We start from the raw sequence: 21,025 nt of genomic DNA, 5'->3' as shown, positions 1-21,025 counted from the left end.
GGTGTGCCGCTTTATTTTGCTAATTTATATGTTTCTTCTTTGGACTTAATACTATCCCTAATTTCCCTACCTTCCCTGGTTTATTCTTTTGCCAAACTGGGATGAACAATTGTTGTAGTTCATCCATGCGATCTTTAAATGCTTGCCATTACATATCCACCGTCAACCCTTTAAGTATCATTTGCCAGTCTATCTTAGCTAATTCACGTCTCATACCTTCAAAGTTACCCTTCTTTAAGTTCAGAACCTTTGTTTCTGAATTAACTATGTCACTCTCCATCTTAATGAAGAATTCCACCATATTATGGTCACTCTTACCCAAGGGGCCTCGCACAACAAGATTGCTGACTAACTCTTCCTCATTGCTCAATACCCAATCTAGAATGGCCTGCTCTCTAGTTGGTTCCTCAACATTTTGGTTCAGAAAACCATACCGCATACGTTCCAAGAAATCCTCTTCCTCAGCACCCTTACCAATTTGGTTCACCCAATCTATATGTAGATTGAAGTCACCCATTATAACTACTGTTCCTTTATTGCACGCATTTCTAATTTCCTGTTTACTGCCAACCCCAAACTCATTACTACTGTTAGGTGGCCTGTACACAACTCCCACCAGTGTTTTCTGCCCCTTAGTGTTATGCAGCTCTACCCATATCAATTCCACATCCTCCAGGCTAATGTCCTTCCTTTCTATTGCGTTAATCTCCTCTCTAACCAGCAATGCTACCCCACCTCCTTTTTTTTCCTGTCTATCCCTCCTGAATATTGAATATCCCTGGATGTTGAGCTCCCATCCTTTGTCACCCTGGAGCCATGTCTCTGTGATCCCAACTATATCATATTCATTAATAACTATCTGCACATTCAATTCATCCACCTTGTTACGAATGCTCCTCGCATTGACACACAAAGCCTTCAGGCTTGTTTTTACAACACTCTTAGCCCTTATGCAATTATGTTGAAAAGTGGCCCTTTTTGCTTTTTGCCCTGGATTTGCCTGCCTGCCACTTTTACTTTTCACCTTACTACTTTTTGCTTCTACCCTCATTTTACACCCCTCTGACTCTCTCTGCACTTGTACCCATCCCCCTTTTCCAACTTGTGTTGTCTTCAAAGTAGTTTCTTCTGCTTTTGTTTAGGAGGCATATGTTAAGACAATCCTGAATAGTTTATAAGTAGTTTTTAAAAAGTATTTACTAACTTTTCTTCACTTAAACGTTATTTTACTGTTTTTTTACGGGAGAGCTGGATTTCCACATCTCGATCCTACGTCATCATGTGACGTCGCCCATTAAACCTGATTCTGAGTCTGATTGTGATACTGGTTCTACCATGTTGCTGTTTGTATGGTTTTGATGAATGAAATATTGGTGCACGCTTCTGAACACCTTTTAGAGACAACCTTGCAACCTTGAATGATGCACTAAAAATGTAAGTTGCTCATCACAATCCTTTTCTGTTCTCTCTCTAGGTAAGAGCAAATCAGAGTTATGTTATGGGGGCTGGGGCATAATCACACTCTTCAGTGCTGGTGCAACAATTTTATAACAAGAATTATCAACCAGGACATCTTACAACAAATGTGCAAGAGTAACATGATGAAGGTAAACTTTTCATTTTGGCTGTACTTTTGGATTGTAAAGAAACATGTAAAGGAAATGTGCAAGTACAGTGGAGTGGATGGGAACCATCACCTATGATCTTATTCAAAAGCAGAACAGGTTCACGGGCCTGAATTGTTTACTTTTTGCTTCTCATGCTTGGTGGGTAACTTTGCAGTCTTAGGACAGAAATCAAGTCTCTAATACTGAAAGAGGACCTGTCTTTATAGAGAGGCAGAGATGAAGCTATGTATCAGTAAATATGAAACTTGGAAATAAGAGTATATGAAGGGAAAGATCCTGTTGAAATTAACAAATGAACAACATCTGACCAGCAGTCATCAACTACAATGTAGTACTGACAATGATGCTCAACAGCTGAGATGATTGGGGATTGAAGAGGGTAACCAAATAAAATCTGAAGTCTGCCAGGAGGTTGGATGCTGAGCTTGGGTTAACTCTGTAGATTTTTGGAGATGCCAGAGATCATAGCAGAGATGAAATTTGGAGATTACCTGAGCTGAAGAAGTGTGGAATATTATACCAGATTTGCCTGAAGGAACAGGAATTGCATGCATGCTCTACCTGGTCAAGAACACAATAGTTTGCTGCTTTTGAATGGTTACCTTCAGCAGCATGGTTTACTGAGCCTTTGCTTTCCTTATCTGGATGTTGCATTGAAACAATGGCTGGAATCTGAGGTTCAGCAGTTGTACAAATTAGTTATCATCACTGTCTAGCCTCTTCAAAGTGACTCCATACAGACTCCAAACTGAAAAAATAGACAGTTGAACTGCACTGGGATCACATTTCTGCCGTTGTTAATACTGAAATTCCACTCACTCTCCCTGCTCTGACCAACCCTATTATTAGGGAAGGCTTAATCACAGAGGCCAATATGCCAGCATTCAACCTGACCAGATTAGCCAGTCATTCAATATTCCAGTTAGTTGTGGCATTTTGTTCCATGACTCTTTTTACTTTAAATATGTGATTGTAGTTCAAAAGTACTTAACAATGGATAGGAGGCTTTTTGTTTCATGTTTTTAAATAGTTTAAGGGCTGTTTGTCTCAAAATGCCTACTTGTTATCTTGTTCCATTATTTGAAGCAATAAAATTAGTTGTCAAAACTATAAGCCAAAATCTATGGATTGGCACTTATGTTCTAGTCTGAATGGCATTTCAAAATATGGGAAGATACAAAAGTTAATTTTATTTTTTGACTAACACTGTGTAAATGACAGCTATCTAGCTGTATTTCCCATTCTGATAGGATTGAAAAGCAACAGACGATTGGAGAAAAAAGATGTACATATTTGTGCTTGAGTAGGTATAAAAGAGAGATTCACAAAGAAGTTCTCAGAAATATAAGACAGATCTCTGATTTGGCTGTGCACAATTTATCCTGCAACAGTGAATTCATATCACTACTAAAGGTTTTAATGGAATAGACACAGAGGACCTGTGATGCAGGTACCTCGGCAATTTAGTATGAAACTACCAAGGACCAATGTAGCGTTGTGCACTAACCCAACAACTTGTGTGCACTACAGATCCTCAGCATTAACATTTCTGAAAAAAGTGTATGATAGTCTGATTTATGGCCTATGCAATAGGGAAATCATAGAGAGTTTCAGAAGTTGAGCCAAATAGAGGAGGTCTAAATTAGTAAAAAAAGAGCAAATCAAGAGTTTGGTATTACAAATCATGAAGAAGATGCCGATTGGATATTGGGCATAATTATCAGAGAAGGTGACTACATTAGGCCATGAGGAATGTGAGAAGACTGGGAGAGAGGATTGAAGTGAAGATCAAGGAGAGGGAAGGGTGCAATGAGATTGGAGTGCATCTGTGACCTTTTGACTTAGAGGTGAGTGTGCAACTACTGAGTGTTGTTGACAGTTCTTTACATTTCGTGAGTTGTGTGCTGTGAGTTGCCATGACAACCCACCATAAGCAAGTAAAGAATGAAACATTGTCAAGGGTGATACTGTGTGTTCCTCAGGTTTTAGAACAGATGTTTCGTTTATAATCATGGGAGTGGGATCTAATTATGGTGGGAGCAGAGTGCCCTGTGATTCAGAATACAATTTGTTACTGCCCATTACCTAACATAACATGACCCAGAGACTACAAAATTGAAAGAAGGAGTATTTTCTTTGTTTAGCATTAAACAAAATCTTATACATTCTTATAAATGTTCTTTTTTCAGAGGATATGGTAAGCTGAAGAGAAATCTATCAAGATCTAGCATAAGTTCAAGACAACTAGACATGTTGTATCAATTAGAAGCAGAAATTTTAGCAGATTTTTACGTTGTGTGGGAACTTTCACTGTGCTGGTATACAGCTCTCTCATGATGTCAGAGAGGGAAAAGGCAGAGAGTGGGGGAGAGAGCAGCATGAGAGACTGGGGGAGGGAGAGAGAGAAGATGCGAGGGGAGAGAGAGAGGAGGGAGAGAGAAAGACAGCATATGGGGGACAGAGAGATCATGTGAATGGGAGAGAAAGAGTGCAAGGCGGCAAGAGAGAGTATGAGAGGGAGAGAGAGCGTGTGAGGGGGAAAGAGAGAGAGCATTCAAGGGAAAGAGAGAAAGAGAATGTACAAGGGAGAAAGGAGCAAGTGTAAGGGAGAGAGAGAGTAAGCATGAGGAGGAGAAAGGGAGAGCAAGGGAGAAGGGGAGAGTGCGAGGAAGAGAGAGCTGTGCAAAGGAGAGGAAGATAGAGCATGCAGGGGGAGAGAGATAGCACTGCGAGTGCATGAGGGAGAGAGAGAGCATGTGGGGAGAGACAGATTGCAAGGGTGATGGAGAGAAAGTGTGAGGGAGATGGACAGAGTGTGAGGCAGAGAGAGCGAAAGCATGTGAGTTAGAGAAAGCAAGGGTAAGTGAGAGAGAGTGCAAAGGAGAGACAGAGAGCATGTCGGAGAGAGACAAAGCCTGAGGGAGAAAGAGAGCGTATGATGAGAAGAGAGAAAGTGAGGGACAGCAAGACAGAGTGAGAGAGAGTGCGAGGCTGAATGGAGGGAGAGAGAGTGCATGAGGGAGAGAGAGAGTATGCGAGGGAGAGCATGAGGGAGTGTAAGAGAGAGCGAGAGAGAGAGAAAGAGAGTGAGCGTGAGGGAGCGATAGATAATTTTGCAATATCTAGAGGTCTGGCCCATCTTGGTATCAGCCAAACTTATTTCCCTGAAAGCAATTCTTCTTTGAAGTGGTGGTGGGGCTGTGGGAGGGAAGTATAATGTTGTCAATGCTGAGCAAAAGTAAAGCCTCTGTGGTTCAGTGCCACTGGGCTGGCTTGAAGATGATCTTCAGTAATGGAAATGATAAATTACCAGACCTTTCAGATGCCACAGGAGAATCATTTATCACAATGGTGTGAAAATCTGATGATTGCACTCTGAGTCCCAGTTTTGCAACTAATCATTATTGCCTAGCCACAAACCTGCTGGCCCAGTTTGAAATCCATGCAGCTTGGGTATTAACCACCAAATGAAGCTAGTGTTAAAGAAATATTATAAATGAACAATTATAATGTTGTTCCATTTTCCAAAGTCAGGAGCTAAATTTAGTAGATAGTCATTAACGAATCCAGTGAAGATATAGTAGAAGAATTCAGAAGGTCATAAGAATGTTGAATTCACTTCATTAGGGAGTATTTGAAGTGAAGTTTTATGGAGGTCTGGAAGGGAAGGGTGGAAAGCACATGAAAGAAAATAGAAGAGATGATACATTGACAATAATATATGCCCCCTCTTTTGCTCTAACCTTGGCTGGGAGTTCCCTTGTTAGTCATGATTGCCTCATCCTCCCTTTAGAGTACTACTTTTTCTTTGGTAGATATCTGTCCTGCACCTTTTGAATTGCTCCCAGAAACTTATTGCTGTTATGCCATCATCCCTACTAGTATTTCCTTCTAATCAACTTGGCCAGCTTCTCTTTCCCCTCTGTAGTCCCCTTTACTTCATTGAAATACTGATGCATCTGATTTTAACGCCTCCCTCTCAAATTGCAAGGTGATTGCATGTTATGATCATTGGAGCCTAAGAGTTCCTTTACCTTAAGCTTTCTAATTAAATCTGGTTCATTACACAATGTCAATGCAAAATTGCCTTTTCCTTAATTGCCTTTTCATCAGACTCTAATCTAAAAAGCAATTACATATGCATTCTACAAATTCCTTCTCCTGGGCTTCAGCACCAACCTAATTTCTGCAGTCCTTCTGCAAATCAAAATACCCCATGACCATTATAATATTTCCCTTTTTACATGCCTTTTCTATCTTCCATTGTAATTTGCACTTTATATCTTGGCTATTGTATAGAGGCCTACATAAAACTCCTATCAAAGACTTTTAACTCTTGTAGTTTCTTAACTCTACCCACACGGATGCTACATCATCTGATCCTATGTCATTTCTTTCTGAAGATTTGATTTCACTTTTTAACACCTTTTCATATCTTTCCTTTCCATTTACATTGTACACACTTTTCAAAGTGTCAAACCCATCTCCGCTCGGAAAAAGCAATGCAACTGACTTCTAACACCATAAAAAAGAGAATTGTTTGTTATGTGTTCCCTCTTGCTGTGAATTGGAGACACCTCTTTCTTCTCTTATTAGGGAAAGAGAGAGCCTGTGGTATGTTAAAAATGGGGTGAACAAGTAGTCTCTGGGGTACTGCAAGTCTATGTCTTTATTGATGCTTTGCTGCACACTTGAGTGCTTGATGGGGGTGCCAATGCTTTTTTTCTCTGGTGAGGGAGGGGGATCATTGATTTGCTGCTGCTTATGCATGGGATTTGGAGCTGGGGGGACTCAGGTTGTAACATTCAACTGTCATTTATTTCTTGGGGGACTCCTCTGTTTCAGAATCAGAATCAGAATCTGTTTTTGTGGATGTTTAGCATTCATTTCAAGAGGTCTAGAATACAAGAGCAAGGATGTGATGCTGAGGCTTTATAAGGCATTGGTGAGGAACCACCTTAAGTATTGAGAACAGTTTTTGGCCCCTCATTCTAGAAAAGATGTGCTGGCATTGGAGATGGTCCAGAGGAGGTTCACAAGGATGATTCTAGGAATGAAAGGGTTATCAGATGAGGAAACTTTGATGGCTCTTGGTCAGTATTTGCTGGAATTAAGAAGGATAGATGAGGATCTCATTGAAACCTTTGGAATGTTATAAGGGCTTGACAGAGTAGATGTGGAAAGGATGTTTCCCATAGCGGGAGAGTCTAAGACAAGAGGGCATAGCCTCAGGATAGAGGGGCGCCCTTTCAAAACAGAGATTCAGAGGAATTTCTTTAGCAAAAGGGTGGGAAATTTGTGGAATTTGTTGCCACATGCAGCTGTGGAGGTCAAGTCATTGAGTATATTCAAAGCAGAGATTGATAGGTTCTTGATTTGACATGGCATCAATGATTATGGGGAGAAGGCAGGGAACTGGAGATGAGGATGAGAATAAAAAGGGATCAGCCATGATTGAATGGCAGAGCAGGCTCAATGTGCCAGATGGCCTAATTCTATTCTATATCTTATGGTCTTATAAGATCATTTTGTTCTTCTCTGTCTTATGACAGTGCTTCTGATAACTAGACTAACCTTGTACTTTAATTGTTTTGCATTAAATCATTCAGTACCCGTGTTTTTGAGAGCAGAGGACATTCTCATAGCTGCTTTTGGCCTTGTTGTATTCTGGTGTTTTGAGATGCAGAAATCAGTGTTCTAAACCATAATGCCCCAGGCTTAATGTATCAAAACAATGAAACAATATTCAATTTCCTCTAAGAAGGCCTTTTGTAATTTAACTTAATTTTCTGTATTCATTTTAAGTGCTTTAACAGCAAAAAGTCTAGATGTTCAATTCAGTGGGATGGCATTCCATCGATTTGAACCTGCAGCAAGTATTTTTTTTTACTTTGCTGTTAGGGTTGCTGTCAGAAATTCTCCTGTAGCTACTCAAAATAAAAGTAATCATGGAATAGCAAAGCAGGTTGTAAAATGCTCAATTGTGATTCTAATTCTATTTAACTTTTTTGAGAAAGCAAGATAAACAGAAGGCCTATATACAAAGAAAGATATAAATAAATATGCTAAACACGCTTTGGAAGCGAAAAAAAAAATAGTATTATTTAGAAAATGTTTTAAATTTGGAAATTATGTGTGTGTGTGTGAGAGAGAGCGTGTGTGCTGGCTGTGGGTTGATGTTCAACAGGTATGTCAGCATTTCTTGGGAGAAATAAAGTTAACATTTCAAGTTAATGTTATTCCACTAGACTGCTTTGGCACCATCCCCAAATACAAACCATTCTTACAGAAATCAGAATAATTAAATATCAGGGATTTTTTGCTACATTCTGATATCCACACATCTAGCCATGACCCATCTCTCCTCCTAAATTTGCCCATAGATCCTTGCCTCTGAAACATATGTTGCTTAGCGACAAATATTTCCAGCTTTTCTTTCTTGACTTTAAATTTCCAATACCTGTGGATAAAGGTGTTTTTTTTATCAAGGCTCAGTAATGAATTTGTCATATTGCACTGTTAAAAACACATATTTTATTGAGCAACAATTAATATTCTCTAGTGTTTTGCAATCAGAAAATGTGAGAAAAACAGTTCCAGTAAAATTGTTGAATCAATGTCAATTATCCATGGACATTTTCAACAATGTATTTTTTCTGCAACATTGATGCTTCTATTTTAAGCTGCATTTGTGTAGGTTTTAGAGGTTTCTATCAGTTTCACATTGTAATGACGGTAACTGCTGACAGTTTCCCCAGGATTACAATTGCAAATCTCAGGCCAATAATTCCAATAACACACCGAGTTGTTTCCAAAATATTCCTTAATTTTGCTTGAACTTTCCTGCAGAGTACAATTTACATAATGCAATAATGCAGCTGAAAGATTAACAATACCAAAGGGACCTGTTATATTGCCCAATGTTGCAGCAATGGTTTATTATATAATTAAGGTTCGATGTTTCATAAAGTCATCAGGTTTATCAGCAAATAATCTCATTCAACAAAAAAACCTTTTGCTTAAAATGTGATTGGGGAGTTTTTTTTTTAATAAAATATACCAGGAACATTGGGTGGTTTCCTTTTAAGCATCCAACAGAATAAACAATAACATTTTAACATATCTCCATGGGAGCTGTGTATTGGTTTAATAGGTTACTTAATGAAGTCATTAGATGCACATTCAGTTGAATACCTTGTCATGTTTCTTGCGGGTAGAAACAAAATAAATTTAAGGACTCTTCACCGTCTAAGGGGTACTTGAGGGAGACATGACCTCTTAAAAGGACACATGCATTTACTGTACTGTTCATTATAAAGATAGGAGAGTTTTGCAGCTATATATTGTATTATTCCATGCAACACAGCCTGCCTGTCCTGTTGAGGTACAACAGGAGACAGCAAAGTCCAAAGTTAAGGACAACAAGAAGATGGTCACAGGAGGCAGAGGAACAGCTATGGGATTGCTTTGATTCAATGGATTGGGCCATATTCTAGGACTCAGAAGATCTGAACAAATATGCCATGTTCGTCACGGAATGTATACAGTCAGTTGTGGTTGAGTTGTCCCCACAAAATCTTTCTGACTCTTCCCCAACCAGAGGCTTGGATGTACCTAGAGATCCTGCTGAGAATCATTTTATTGGCATTCAAGTCTGGCAACCAAGTAAAACACAAAAGACCCAAGTACAACCTCTGGAAAGCCATCTCACATGCGAAGTGGCAATTCCAGACTTAACTGATGCTCAACAGCTGTGGCAGGGCTTGAATGTTATCACCTCCTACAAAGTATAACCAAGTGACGTATGTGTCACTTCCAGATGAGCTTAATGCCTTTTATACTCACTTTGACCAACAAAACATGGAGGCACGTTCACGAACTCACACAACCCCCGATGATCTTGTTATTTCAGTCTCTGAGGCCAATGTGAGAGCATCCTTTAGGAGGGTTAACCTACGTAAAGCATCTAGTCCAGACTTAGTACCTGGCCAAGTACTGAAGGCTTGTGCTAATCAACTGGTTGGAATGTTCACTGAGTGTTCACTCAACCCTGGAAGATCTAGACAGCAAAGATGCAGACATCAGGATGCTCTTCATTCACTACAGCTCAGCATTCAATAGCATCCTCCCCTCAAAACTCTTCAATAAGCTTCAAGACCTGGGCCTCAATACCTCCTTGCACAATTGAATTCTTGATTTCCACACTTGCAGACCCCAGTTAGTTTGGATTGAGAACAATATCTCCTCCACAATTTCAATCAGCACAGATGCACAAATCTGCGTGCTTGGTCCCCTGCTCTACTGACTTTACACTTTTGATTGTGTGGCTATGCACAGCTACAATGACATGCTCAAGTTTTGCAGATGATATCTTGCCATACAGCAAATCAAAGGTGGTGATGAATCAGCATATAGGAGGGAGACTGAAAATCTGGCTGAGTAATGCCGCAACAACAATAATATCTTACTCAATGCCGGCAAGACCAAGCAGCTGATTATTGTTCAGGTGATCTAAGGCCCCATGAAGCGCCATTGAGATTACTCCTGCCATAGTTTGAAAATATCCTTGGATAAACCTGCCAGATGGTTGACACAAGGTTTCAGAGCTTACCAGGTACTCCATCAGGGCCTGCCGCTTTGTGAGGGTTCTCCCTCCTTAAAGACAGCCTAACATTGGCTTCCGAGCCAAAGATCACAGGGTCACTGGGTGCAGCAGGGATCTTCATAACATTAATTAGTACACCCCCCAACCATCAGTCTCTTGAACCAAAGGGGGATAACTTCACTCAACTTCACCACTATTGAAATCTTCCCCTAAGCTATGGTCTTACTTTCAAGTATTCTTCATTTCATATTCTTAATATTTATTGCTGACTTATGCACAATTATTCTTTCTTTCTTTTTTGTATTTGCATAGTTTGTATCTTTTCCACAGAGGTTGAACGCGCAAGATGGCACGGTCTTTCATTGATTCTGTTATGGATTTATTAAGTATGCCAGCAAGAAAATTAATCTCAGGGTTGTATCTGATGACACATATGTACTTCAATAAAATTACTTTGAACCTTGATAACTTTAACCTCTTGGTTTGGCAGTCTGGTACCCACTTACAGACCACAGTCAGTTCAGATTGGCAACATCTTCTCCACGATCACCATCAGCACAGGTGCACCGCAAGGCTGCATGCTTAGCTCAACGCTCTGCTTTCTCTATTCTTATGACTGTGAGGCTAAGTACAGCTCCAGTTCCGTACTTAAGTTTGCTGGTGACACCACTGTTATTGGCCAAATCAAAGAAGGTGAAGAATTAGCACTTAGGAGGAAGGTTGAAAAACTGGCTGAATGCAGCCAAAATAATCTCCTCTCACTCTCTCTCTCTCAATGTCAGCAAAACAAAAGAGCTGATTGTGAACTACAGGAGGAGGAAACCGAAGGTCCATGAAACTGTCCTCATCAGAGGATCAGAGGTGGAGCATGTCAGCACTTTATATTCCTCTTTGTTGTTATTTCAGAGGATCTGTCCTGGGTCCAGCATGTAAGTGCCATTATAAAGAAGCGATGGCAGTGCCTCTATTTACTTAGAAGTTTGCGAAGGTTTGGCAAGTCACTTAAAACTTTAACAAACTTCTATAGATGTGCAGTGGACAGTATACTGACTGTTTTAATCATGGGCTGGTATGGAAGCACTAATGTCCTTAGATAGAAAAGCCTGCAGAATGTAATAGATACAGACCAGTCCATCATAGGGAAGGCACACCCCACCACTGGCACATCTATAAGGTGTGCTCTCGCTGAGAAGCAGCATCCATTATCAAAGACTCCAGCAATCCAGGACATGTTCTCTTCCTGCTGCGGTTAGGAAGAAGGTACAGGAGCATCTGGTCCCACACAATCAGGTTCAGGAATAGCTATTACCTCTCAACCATCAGGCTCTTGAACCAGAGGGAATAACTTCTCTCATCCCAGCACTGAACCAATTCTACAACCTATGGACTCTCTTTCAATGACCCTGCAACTTGTGTTCTTGATATTTTTTTTTCTTTTTTTTATTTACACAATTTGTTGCCTTAGACACATTGGTTGGCTGTCCATATTTACTGCGTGCAAATTTTTAATTAATTCTATTGTGTTTCTTTGTATTTACTGTTAATGCCAGCAAAAAAAATGAATCTAATGGTAGTATATGGTGACTTTGAACAAGTATGGTAGCATACAAAAAAAAAGAAACTTACACATGTAAGATGAAACCATTGAAATGTAATATATTCTTAAGGGGCTTTATTTCCCTGAGCTGAGATTTCAAAAAACCAGGAGTCAAAGGCTCTGAGTAAAGTTCACAATCCCCTCAACCTTCATACTATTGATGTAGACAGAGTACAATGCCCTTTCAAGTCAATGCACATTTGAATAGCACTGGAGTTGATTTTATTTGTAAGTTTAAACCTGTGGTTGCATTAAATTGTTCAAACTATGTGTTCTGCTAGCAGGAATCTGAGGCTTTTATCAAGCTCAGCTACTGTTTGAACTTCTCATTTGTAGTTGTCAATTTGGGCTTCGCCTACAGCAGAATATGGCAAACTCAGTGTTCTGAACTAAACTAACATGATCCTCCCACCCCTAACCCACACAATTCTTTCTCATTGCATGAGGAAACAGTGAAAAATTCCAAGGTCATAAGATTTAGGCTGGAGAAAGCAAGTAATGCAGGAAAACTCATTTTAAAAAGGCAGTGATTAAATATGATTACATGAAAAGTTGTCTCGACAAACCTAAAATGCATTTTATGAATCAGAAGCAATCTGAAATCTAAATAAAATGCAAAGTTTAATCAAACTACTGAACCATAATGGAGTATTCTGCAAGCATCAATGAAATGAAAAATTCCTTTCAGTTTCGCACATTATTCTTGTCTATCATCAAACAAGATAAAATAAATTTGATCTGTTTTAAATTGGAGCATTACACTGTTCCTGCTGGAGGATTAGATACAAATCCCTGCATGAACAAGCAGAGCCTGAGAATGAAGTTAAATTCAATGCACACACTTAATATTTGCAACAGTGTCTAGGATTTTTCTGATGGTACCAGAAAAAGACTGCTGCACTTGCTGATATCTACTGAACAAGATCATTTCTTCATGATTGAACATGGTGGTGCTGTGCTGGCAAATCAGTCTGAGATGAGGCAATTCATTTTGTTGAGGATTATCAGTTGCTTTAACTGATTATTTCTCTGGGGGAGGATGCTACAGGCATAAACTTAGTTAGCTTTGGAAATAAATCCAGAATATAAAGATTAAAGTGGAAATCAAGTAGTCTAATTCTTATAGATGTAAGCTTATAGATAATCAAGGCCAATAGCTCCTTTAATACACTAAATGTTTTGGTGTGCCCATTGGAGGTCCTTTACAGTGAGGTTTGCATCCTCTGTATGAATAGTTATGTCCTAAGTAATTTTGTATCAGAACTTGGAATTGATTTTCATGAAGATAGGATGCTACTACATTGTGCAGGCAAGGAAAACAAAAAGCTAGTCACTGTTAATACCTCAGTTACATGTGATTGTGTTGGTCTGGCACGTAGAAGGAATATTGAGAGTAATAGGGATTAGGAATGGGAGACCAGGGCTAAAAGTTTGAAGAAGCTTGAAGTTGGGAGATTTTGGGGAAAATTTGAAGACCAAGAGTACAGGATATTGGTAATTGTGCATTCCAGGGTTGGGGCAGAAGAATCTTAAAAGAACGGCGGAGATTGGGAGAGTCATTTAAAGGAAGGATCATCACCACCTCTTTCAACACTATTTCCAAGGAAACTGTCCAAGTAAGAGGTCATCAACAAGTGACATTAACTCAAGTTAGCATTGACAAAACTCTCTCTTTTTATTGCAGATTTTGCAGCGTCTGCAGCTTTTTGGTTTTGGAACTAAACATCTTTTATTCTATATGTATGCCCAGCCACACCTCCAAGTATATCAAGATAAACCAAAAATGAAGGAATAATGTAAAACAGAAACCAGCTCCCTTATTTGTATATGCGAAATGCTCTTTGCAGAAGTGTTCATGTCTAGGTAAAGGATCCCACTTGCTCATTCTTCCCAATACTCAGAGGTAGCTTGCCATGTATTTGGAGCTTTTGGTACAAATTTCCTTTGTCCCATGGGAACAGTTTGTCTTGCTTAAGGTTTGCCTTACTCTTCTTGAATGTAGACTTGAATAAGAGCTCTTTGCCATTTGCCTGCTTTTGTTGCTGGTCTTCAAACCTTTCTTCATGCAAGTGGCTTTGATGTAGTAGAGAAAAAGAAACCATTTCCAGTGGACAATTGTTTCTGAACCAGAGAATACAAAAAACAAAAGAACTGAGAAGAAAGGAGGTTTAAATTTACACTGCAGATTGCTGTGATCTGGTATGTTGTATCTGAAAAGGTCATGGAAGCAGCTTTGCAATGTACTTAAAGGTAAGAACAGTGGGAATAATTTAGAAAGCTCTCTAGGAGAATTAGGTTAGATATAATAACTGAATGTGCTGAATGGTTAAGGCTTCTGGATCCGAGCCTTCAGCAATCATCTCTTTCTCCCCATTTTGCCTAGACTAAGAATGGCCCAGGAAGGATTTCTGCAAGCAGTATCACTCCTGGTGGATTGTGATATGGCCTAAGAGACGAAAAGAGAAGTTTGTACGCTAAGAGAAACTGAGACATTAATGGCAGCCTATTAAGTAGTTTATTTTTTTGTGTGCTAACTAAAAAGCAACTGGAATTTTTTTAGAACAGAATGTTCAGCTTGAAAAATATTCAGCTTGGTCAGTGACTACTTAATATATAGTGTCAATGCCTCCTACAATACTGCATAGGTGGATAGTGGCCGGTTACGTGATGGACAGACATCACCACCTTGCAGAAATTCTTTCAGTTCCCATCTGTGAATGAAGTGCTCACTCCTGTAGAGTGCTTTAACTATGAATATATGCAACTGAACACTTCATGTGCAAGACAAAACTGGAAAATTCCTGCCATGTTCCACAAAATAATGGTTGCTTGGAAGTCCACAGTAATGGACACCACGCACAAAATACAGATTCATTGGAAATTTGTTGCAGAGAAGTGGCAAATGGAGTTTGATCAAGACAAATGTGAGATACTGAGCTTTAGGAGGTCAAATAGCAGGATCCTAATGGTTATTATTGTATAGAGCGATCTTGAGATCAAGTCCACAGCTCCCTAAAAGTGGAACACAAATGAATAGGGTGTTAAAGAAAGTATAAGGGAGGCTTGCCTTCATTAGTTGGAGACATAAAAGTATGCGTATACAAGTTAGTGAGTCATGTTGAAGCTGTATAAAATGTTGGTTCAGCCATATTGGAGTAATTCAGGTTACCACGTTACAGGTATAATGTGGAGACTTTGGAGAGGTTTACTGCTAACTTGTCTGTATAAAATGTTGGTTCGGCCATATTGGAGTAATTCTGGTTACCGCATTACAGAAATATTGTGGATGCTTTGGCAGAAGAGGTTTACTGGTAACTTGTCTGGATTGAACTGTATTAGCTATAAGGAGAGGCTGGGCAAACTTGGATTGTTTTCTTTGCTGTGTCAGAGGCTGTGGTCAGAAGACCTGATATAAGTTTATACAAGTATGAGAGGCATTGATAGGGAAGATAGTCATAGTATTTACCCAGGGTGGAAGCATCAAATACTAGAGAGCAGGATTTTAAGATGTAAACAGGAGTATTTAAAGCAGTCTTGCAAGCAAAGTTTAATACACAGAAAATAAAACACATTGCCAGAAGAGGTAGCAGAGGATATGATAGCAATGACGAAGAGACAGGTGAACAGATAGGGAATAGTGGGATACAGATCATGTGCAAACAGAGAGGATGAGTTTTGTTTGGCTTTGTGGTTATTGTAGACATGATGGGCTGGAAGGCCTGTTCCTGTGCTCTGCTGTTCTGTGATCTATGTGCTAATACATAGAGGTTATACACTGCTTTCCAATGTTGTTCTTTCTAGCTTCAATGTTGTATTTGTTCTGTTGTATCACTTTGTCATTTGCAAAAGTCGCCTTGCTTTTAAATGTAATATCTATGTGGTATGGTTATGCAAAGAGTCTGGAATTCCACTGGTTAATGCAACTGATTTGCAAGACTTGTGTTGCAGAGGTGGATGCATTCAGTTTCATTAGTTAAAGCTTGGAACTGATACTCAAGTTATTAATTGGGGAAGGGAGGCAATGTGCCTTTGAGATTCCCGGTGATCCACCGAAATGATGCAACCTGATCTGATAATTTCCTTCAGATAGTAGCACAAAGCAAATAGTATGGTGGTATCAGCCGGTTATACAGTACACGTGAAATTTATCCCATTGAAATCCTTGTGCTGTTGTTAAAAGAGTACATTTAGCCAGTGATTAATTTCATACCATATCACTTCCCATAACACATCTTTGTTTCTGTTCATAAAATAGATTTGAAGTTAAAACATTTCTGATCCCTGGTGACCAAAATGCAAATTCATTCAAATGTTTTATCTTTCAGTGCTTAATGTTGCGATTAAAACACAGGCTGCAGACATTATAACTTATGATTGGTTATGGAGAGGTATTGACTCAATAAAATATAGCTGAAGAAACATATAAAATAATTCAAAGTCCTAAGTGTATTATAGGAGTATTTCATTGAAATGAAACTGAGATTGGTTAGGGCTATTGAGATTTATTAATTATTCACCAGCAGAGAGATGCACATTAATTCCTGCCTAGGGTTGATGGATTAGGCAGTCCAGTATAGCCTTTTTTCCCTCAAAGTATCATCATAATGAGAGCTATGCTACTTTCATTTCTATAAAGATTAACTATAGTATATTGATTTCAGATCTATCACTATTTGGAGGCAATCCCTACTGGGGCAGCATGGTAGTGTAGTGCAAGCACAACAGCGTAGCAGTTAGTACTATCACCTTACAACACCAGCAATCACCGTTCACGGATAGATTCCCATGTTTATCTGTTAAGGAGTTAATATGTGCTCCCCATGACTGCATGGGTTTCTTCTCACATTCCAAAGGATTAGGGTTAGTAAGTTGTGGGTATGCTATATTTGCTTTGGAAGCATGGCAACACTTCTAGATGGCTCCCAGCACAATCTTTGATGATTTGATTTGATGTCAACAATGCATTTCATTATGTTTCATTGCATATGTGACAAATAAAGCTAATTTTTCTTTCTTCCTTGGGCTCAAATAGGACTTAAATCTACTCTTCATAGTACAATTTTGTGCACTTTAATGTGTCTAATAAAATCAATGTGGGAAAAGCAGACTTTTCTATAGATGGAGAGCAGCCAGGTAGATTTTTAATCTGAGGTAGTGCTCTCCTTCCACTGGTAGTGCTGTGACCTCTATGTTTCACTCCCTTAAGACAGCCCAAGCTCTCAGCTGCAGACAATCTCAATTCCCCTTCCCATTCCCATGTTGACCAATCCACCTTTGGCCTTCTCTTTTGCCAGGAGGAAATGAAGCCTAAATTCAGCTGGGTTATATTCTACCTGGGTAGTCTTGGATGATTTGAGTCTTCTAATGTTAGGTTACTGATTTATCTGCCTACCCTCTTCTGATCCTCCCATACTGCTTCCATCTTTGTCCTTTTTCCCTCACAGCCCAGCCCTCTTCACTCATTTGGTTCCGTCCAGCCACTTCACACATAAATTCCCCACACCCACCCACACTCTGGTTCCAAATGCTTTTTACCTCTCCCCTAATGGTCTCCATTACCAAACCCTTTACTTGCTAGAGTTTAACACAGGTGGCACTCTGTATTCCCACTTATCACCCTCCAGCAGCAGTGTTTTGTCCTCACACTCCCCTCCCCCCACCTTGCTTCATCAGTTTTTTCTCTCCTTTTCTTCTCCCATTATGTCTGTCCGTATCTCTCAATCAACACATACACAACGACAGAAATGAACTATGATGTCTCAATCCTGATGTACGGTGTCAGCCTAAAATGTGAACTGCTCCTTTCCCTCCACAGGTACTGCCTGGGCCACAGACTTCCTTCAGTATTATGTGTATATTGACTTACAGCATCTGCAGAATCTTGTGTGCTTCTATCTTCCACAGTCTTCCAGCTCCACCCCTGCACACCTACCCTGCTAGCACAAACAACCTGTCATCTTACACCCCTCCTCAGTTGGCCAAATCCATCGGAATCCTTCCTCACCCCTCCTCATCTTTATACTGGCTATCCAACTCCACACTCTGTCCATATAATCATATAACAATCACAGCACGGAAACAGGCCATCTCGGCCCTCCTAGTCCGTGCCGAACTCTTAATCTCACCTAGTCCCACCTATCCGCACTCAGCCCATAACCCTCCACTCCTTTCCTGTCCATATACCTATCCAATTTTACCTTAAATGACACAACTGAACTGGCCTCTACTACTTCTACAGGAAGCTCATTCCACACAGCTATCACTCTCTGAGTAAAGAAATACCCCCTCGTGTTTCCCTTAAACTTTTGCCCCCTAACTCTCAAATCATGCCCTCTCGTTTGAATCTCCCCTACTCCCAATGGAAACAGCCTATTCACGTCAACTCTATCTATCCCTCTCAAACTTTTAAATACCTCGATCAAATCCCCCCTCAACCTTCTACGCTCCAATGAATAGAGACCTAACTTGTTCAACCTTTCTCTGTAACTTAAGTGCTGAAACCCAGGTAACATCCTAGTAAATCATCTCTGCACTCTCTCTAATTTATTGATATCTTTCCTATAATTCGGTGACCAGAACTGTACACAATATTCCAACTTTGGCCTTACCAATGCCTTGTACAATTTTAACATTACATCCCAACTTCTGTACTCAATGCTCTGATTTATAAAGGCCAGCATACCAAAAGCCTTCTTCACCACCCTATCTACATGAGACTCCACCTTCAGGGAACTATGCATTGTTATTCCTAGATCTCTCTATTCCACTGCATTCTTCAATACCCTACCATTTACCCTGTATGTTCTATTTGGATATTCCTGCCAAAATGTAGAACCTCACACTTCTCAGCATTAAACTCCATCTGCCAACGTTCAGCCCATTCTTCTAACCGGCATAAATCTCCCTGCAAGCTTTGAAAACTCACCTCATTATCCACAACACCTCCTACCTTAGTACCATCGGCATACTTACTAATCCAATTTACCACCCCATCATCCAGATCATTTATGTATATTACAAACAACATTGGGCCCAAAACAGATCCCTGAGGCACCCCGCTAGTCACCGGCCTCCATCCCGATAAACAATTATCTACCACTACTCTCTGGCATCTCCCATCTAGCCATTGTTGAATCCATTTTATTACTCCAGCATTAATACCTAACGACTGAACCTTCTTAACTAACCTTCCATGTGGAACTTTGTCAAAGGCCTTGCTGAAGTCCATATAGACTACATCCACTGCCTTACCCTCGTCAACATTCCTCGTAACTTCTTCAAAAACTTCAATAAGGTTTGTCAAACATGACCTTCCACACACAAATCCATGCTGGCTACTCCTAATCAGATCCTGTCTATCCAGATAATTATAAATACTACCTCTAAGAACACTTTCCATTAATTTACCCACCACTGATGTCAAACTGACAGGTCTATAATTGCTAGGCTTACTTCTAGAACCCTTTTTAAACAATGGAACCACAAGAGCAATATGTCAATCCTCCGGCACAATCCCCGTTTCTAATGACATCTGAAAGATCTCCGTCAGAGCTCCTGCTATCTCTACACAAACTTCCCTCAAGGTCCTGGGGAAAATCCTGTCAGGACCCGGAGAGTTATCCACTTTTAAATTTCTTAAAAGCACCAGTACTTCCACCTCTTTAATTGTCATAGGTTCCATAACTTCCTTACTTGTTTCCCACACCTTACACAATTTAATATCCTTCTCCTTAGTGAATACCGAAGAGAAGAAATCATTCAAAATCTCTCCCATCTCCCTCAGCTCCCCACATAGCTGACCACCCTGATTCTCTAAGGGACCAATTTTATCCCTCACTATCTTCTTGCTTTTTATATTACTGTAGAAACCTTTCGGATTTACTTTCACCTTATTTGCCAAACCAACCTCGTATCCTCTTTTAGCTTTTCTAATCTCTTTCTTAAGATTCCTTTTACATTCTTTATACTCCTCGACCAATTCCTTTACTCTATGCTGCCTATATCTATTGTAGACATCCCTCTTTTTCCGAACCAAGTTTCTAATATCCCTTGAAAACCATGGTGCTTTCAAACCTTTAACCTTTCCTTTCAACCTAACAGGAACATAATATTCTGTACCCTCATAATTTCACCCTTAAATGTCCTCCATTTCTCTATTACATCCTTCCCATAAAACAACTTGACCCAATCCACTCTCTCTAAATGCAGGATTTCGACCAGAGACATCGACAATTCTTTCCTCCCACAAATGCCGCATGATCTGCTTAGTCCTTTCAGCAGATTGCTTCCTGCTTTGATCCATGGTTATGAATAGTTCTATATGCTTCAGGCATGAATTTAAAGAGGCCCAGTATAATCCAGACACTATCTTTACAGAAGCACTACGCCTCCTCCACTTAGAGAAGTCATGAATCAGAGATTACCTTGAGTTAATGGGGATGTTGAAAAGCCCCAAGGGCTTTACTTGATTGGATGCAAAGTGTTGAAAATATTGACTATACTATCAGAGGAATCATACCAAAGTTCTCGCTCACCACACATAGAAACATAGAAATGTACAGCACATTACAGGCCCTACTGCATGACCCTCTATTTTTCTAAGTTCCATGTAAGAGTCTCTTAAAAGACCCTATTGTATCCACTTCTACCACTGTTGCTGGAAGTGCACTCCACGCACCCACCATTCACCTGTGTGAAAAACTTATCTCTGACATCCTCCTTGTACCTACTTCCAAGCTATGACCCCGCATGTTAGCCATTTCAGCCCTGGGGAAAAAGCCTCTGGTTATCCACATGATCAGTACCTATCATCATCTTATAAATTCTATCAGGTCACTTCTCTTCCTCCATCATTCCAAAGAGAAAAGGCCAAGTTCACTCAATCTATTCTCATATGGTATACTCTCCAATCCAGGCAACATCCTTGGAAATCTCCTCTGCACTCTCTCTATATGATCCACATCCTTCCTGTAGTGAGGTGACCAGAACTGAACACAGTACTCCAAGTGGGGTCTAACTAAGGTCTTATATAGCTGTAATATTACCTTCTGGCTCTTGAACTCAATCCCATAGTTGATGAAGGCCAACACACTGTACGTCTTCTTAACAACACTGTCAATCTGTGCAGTAGTTTTGAGTGTCCTATGGACATGGACCCCAACATCTCACTAATTCTCGACACTGTCAAGGACCTTA

The 21,025-nt window shown here is 39.9% G+C and overlaps 2 protein-coding genes across 2 annotated transcripts in view; one reads left to right on the top strand and one right to left on the bottom strand.

The window, feature by feature from the left end:
• The window catches only part of LOC132396342 (uncharacterized), a 427,456-nt gene that overhangs the window by 318,000 nt on the left and 88,431 nt on the right, over positions 1-21,025 (bottom strand). The window lies entirely within an intron of this gene.
• LOC132396341 (leucine-rich repeat and immunoglobulin-like domain-containing nogo receptor-interacting protein 2) overlaps positions 1,494-21,025 on the top strand; it is a 206,024-nt gene continuing 186,492 nt past the window's right edge. Inside the window, exon 1 of the mRNA XM_059973854.1 lies at positions 1,494-1,607. Within this exon, the coding sequence (XP_059829837.1) occupies positions 1,494-1,607 (114 nt within the window). The remainder of the gene's footprint in view (positions 1,608-21,025) is intronic.

This window comes from Hypanus sabinus, chromosome 7, assembly GCF_030144855.1.
Source record: "Hypanus sabinus isolate sHypSab1 chromosome 7, sHypSab1.hap1, whole genome shotgun sequence".
Taxonomy (NCBI): Eukaryota; Metazoa; Chordata; class Chondrichthyes; order Myliobatiformes; family Dasyatidae; genus Hypanus; species Hypanus sabinus.
The sequence above is the reverse complement of the archived record's forward strand: the minus strand, read 5'-3'. Positions and strand labels throughout refer to the sequence as shown.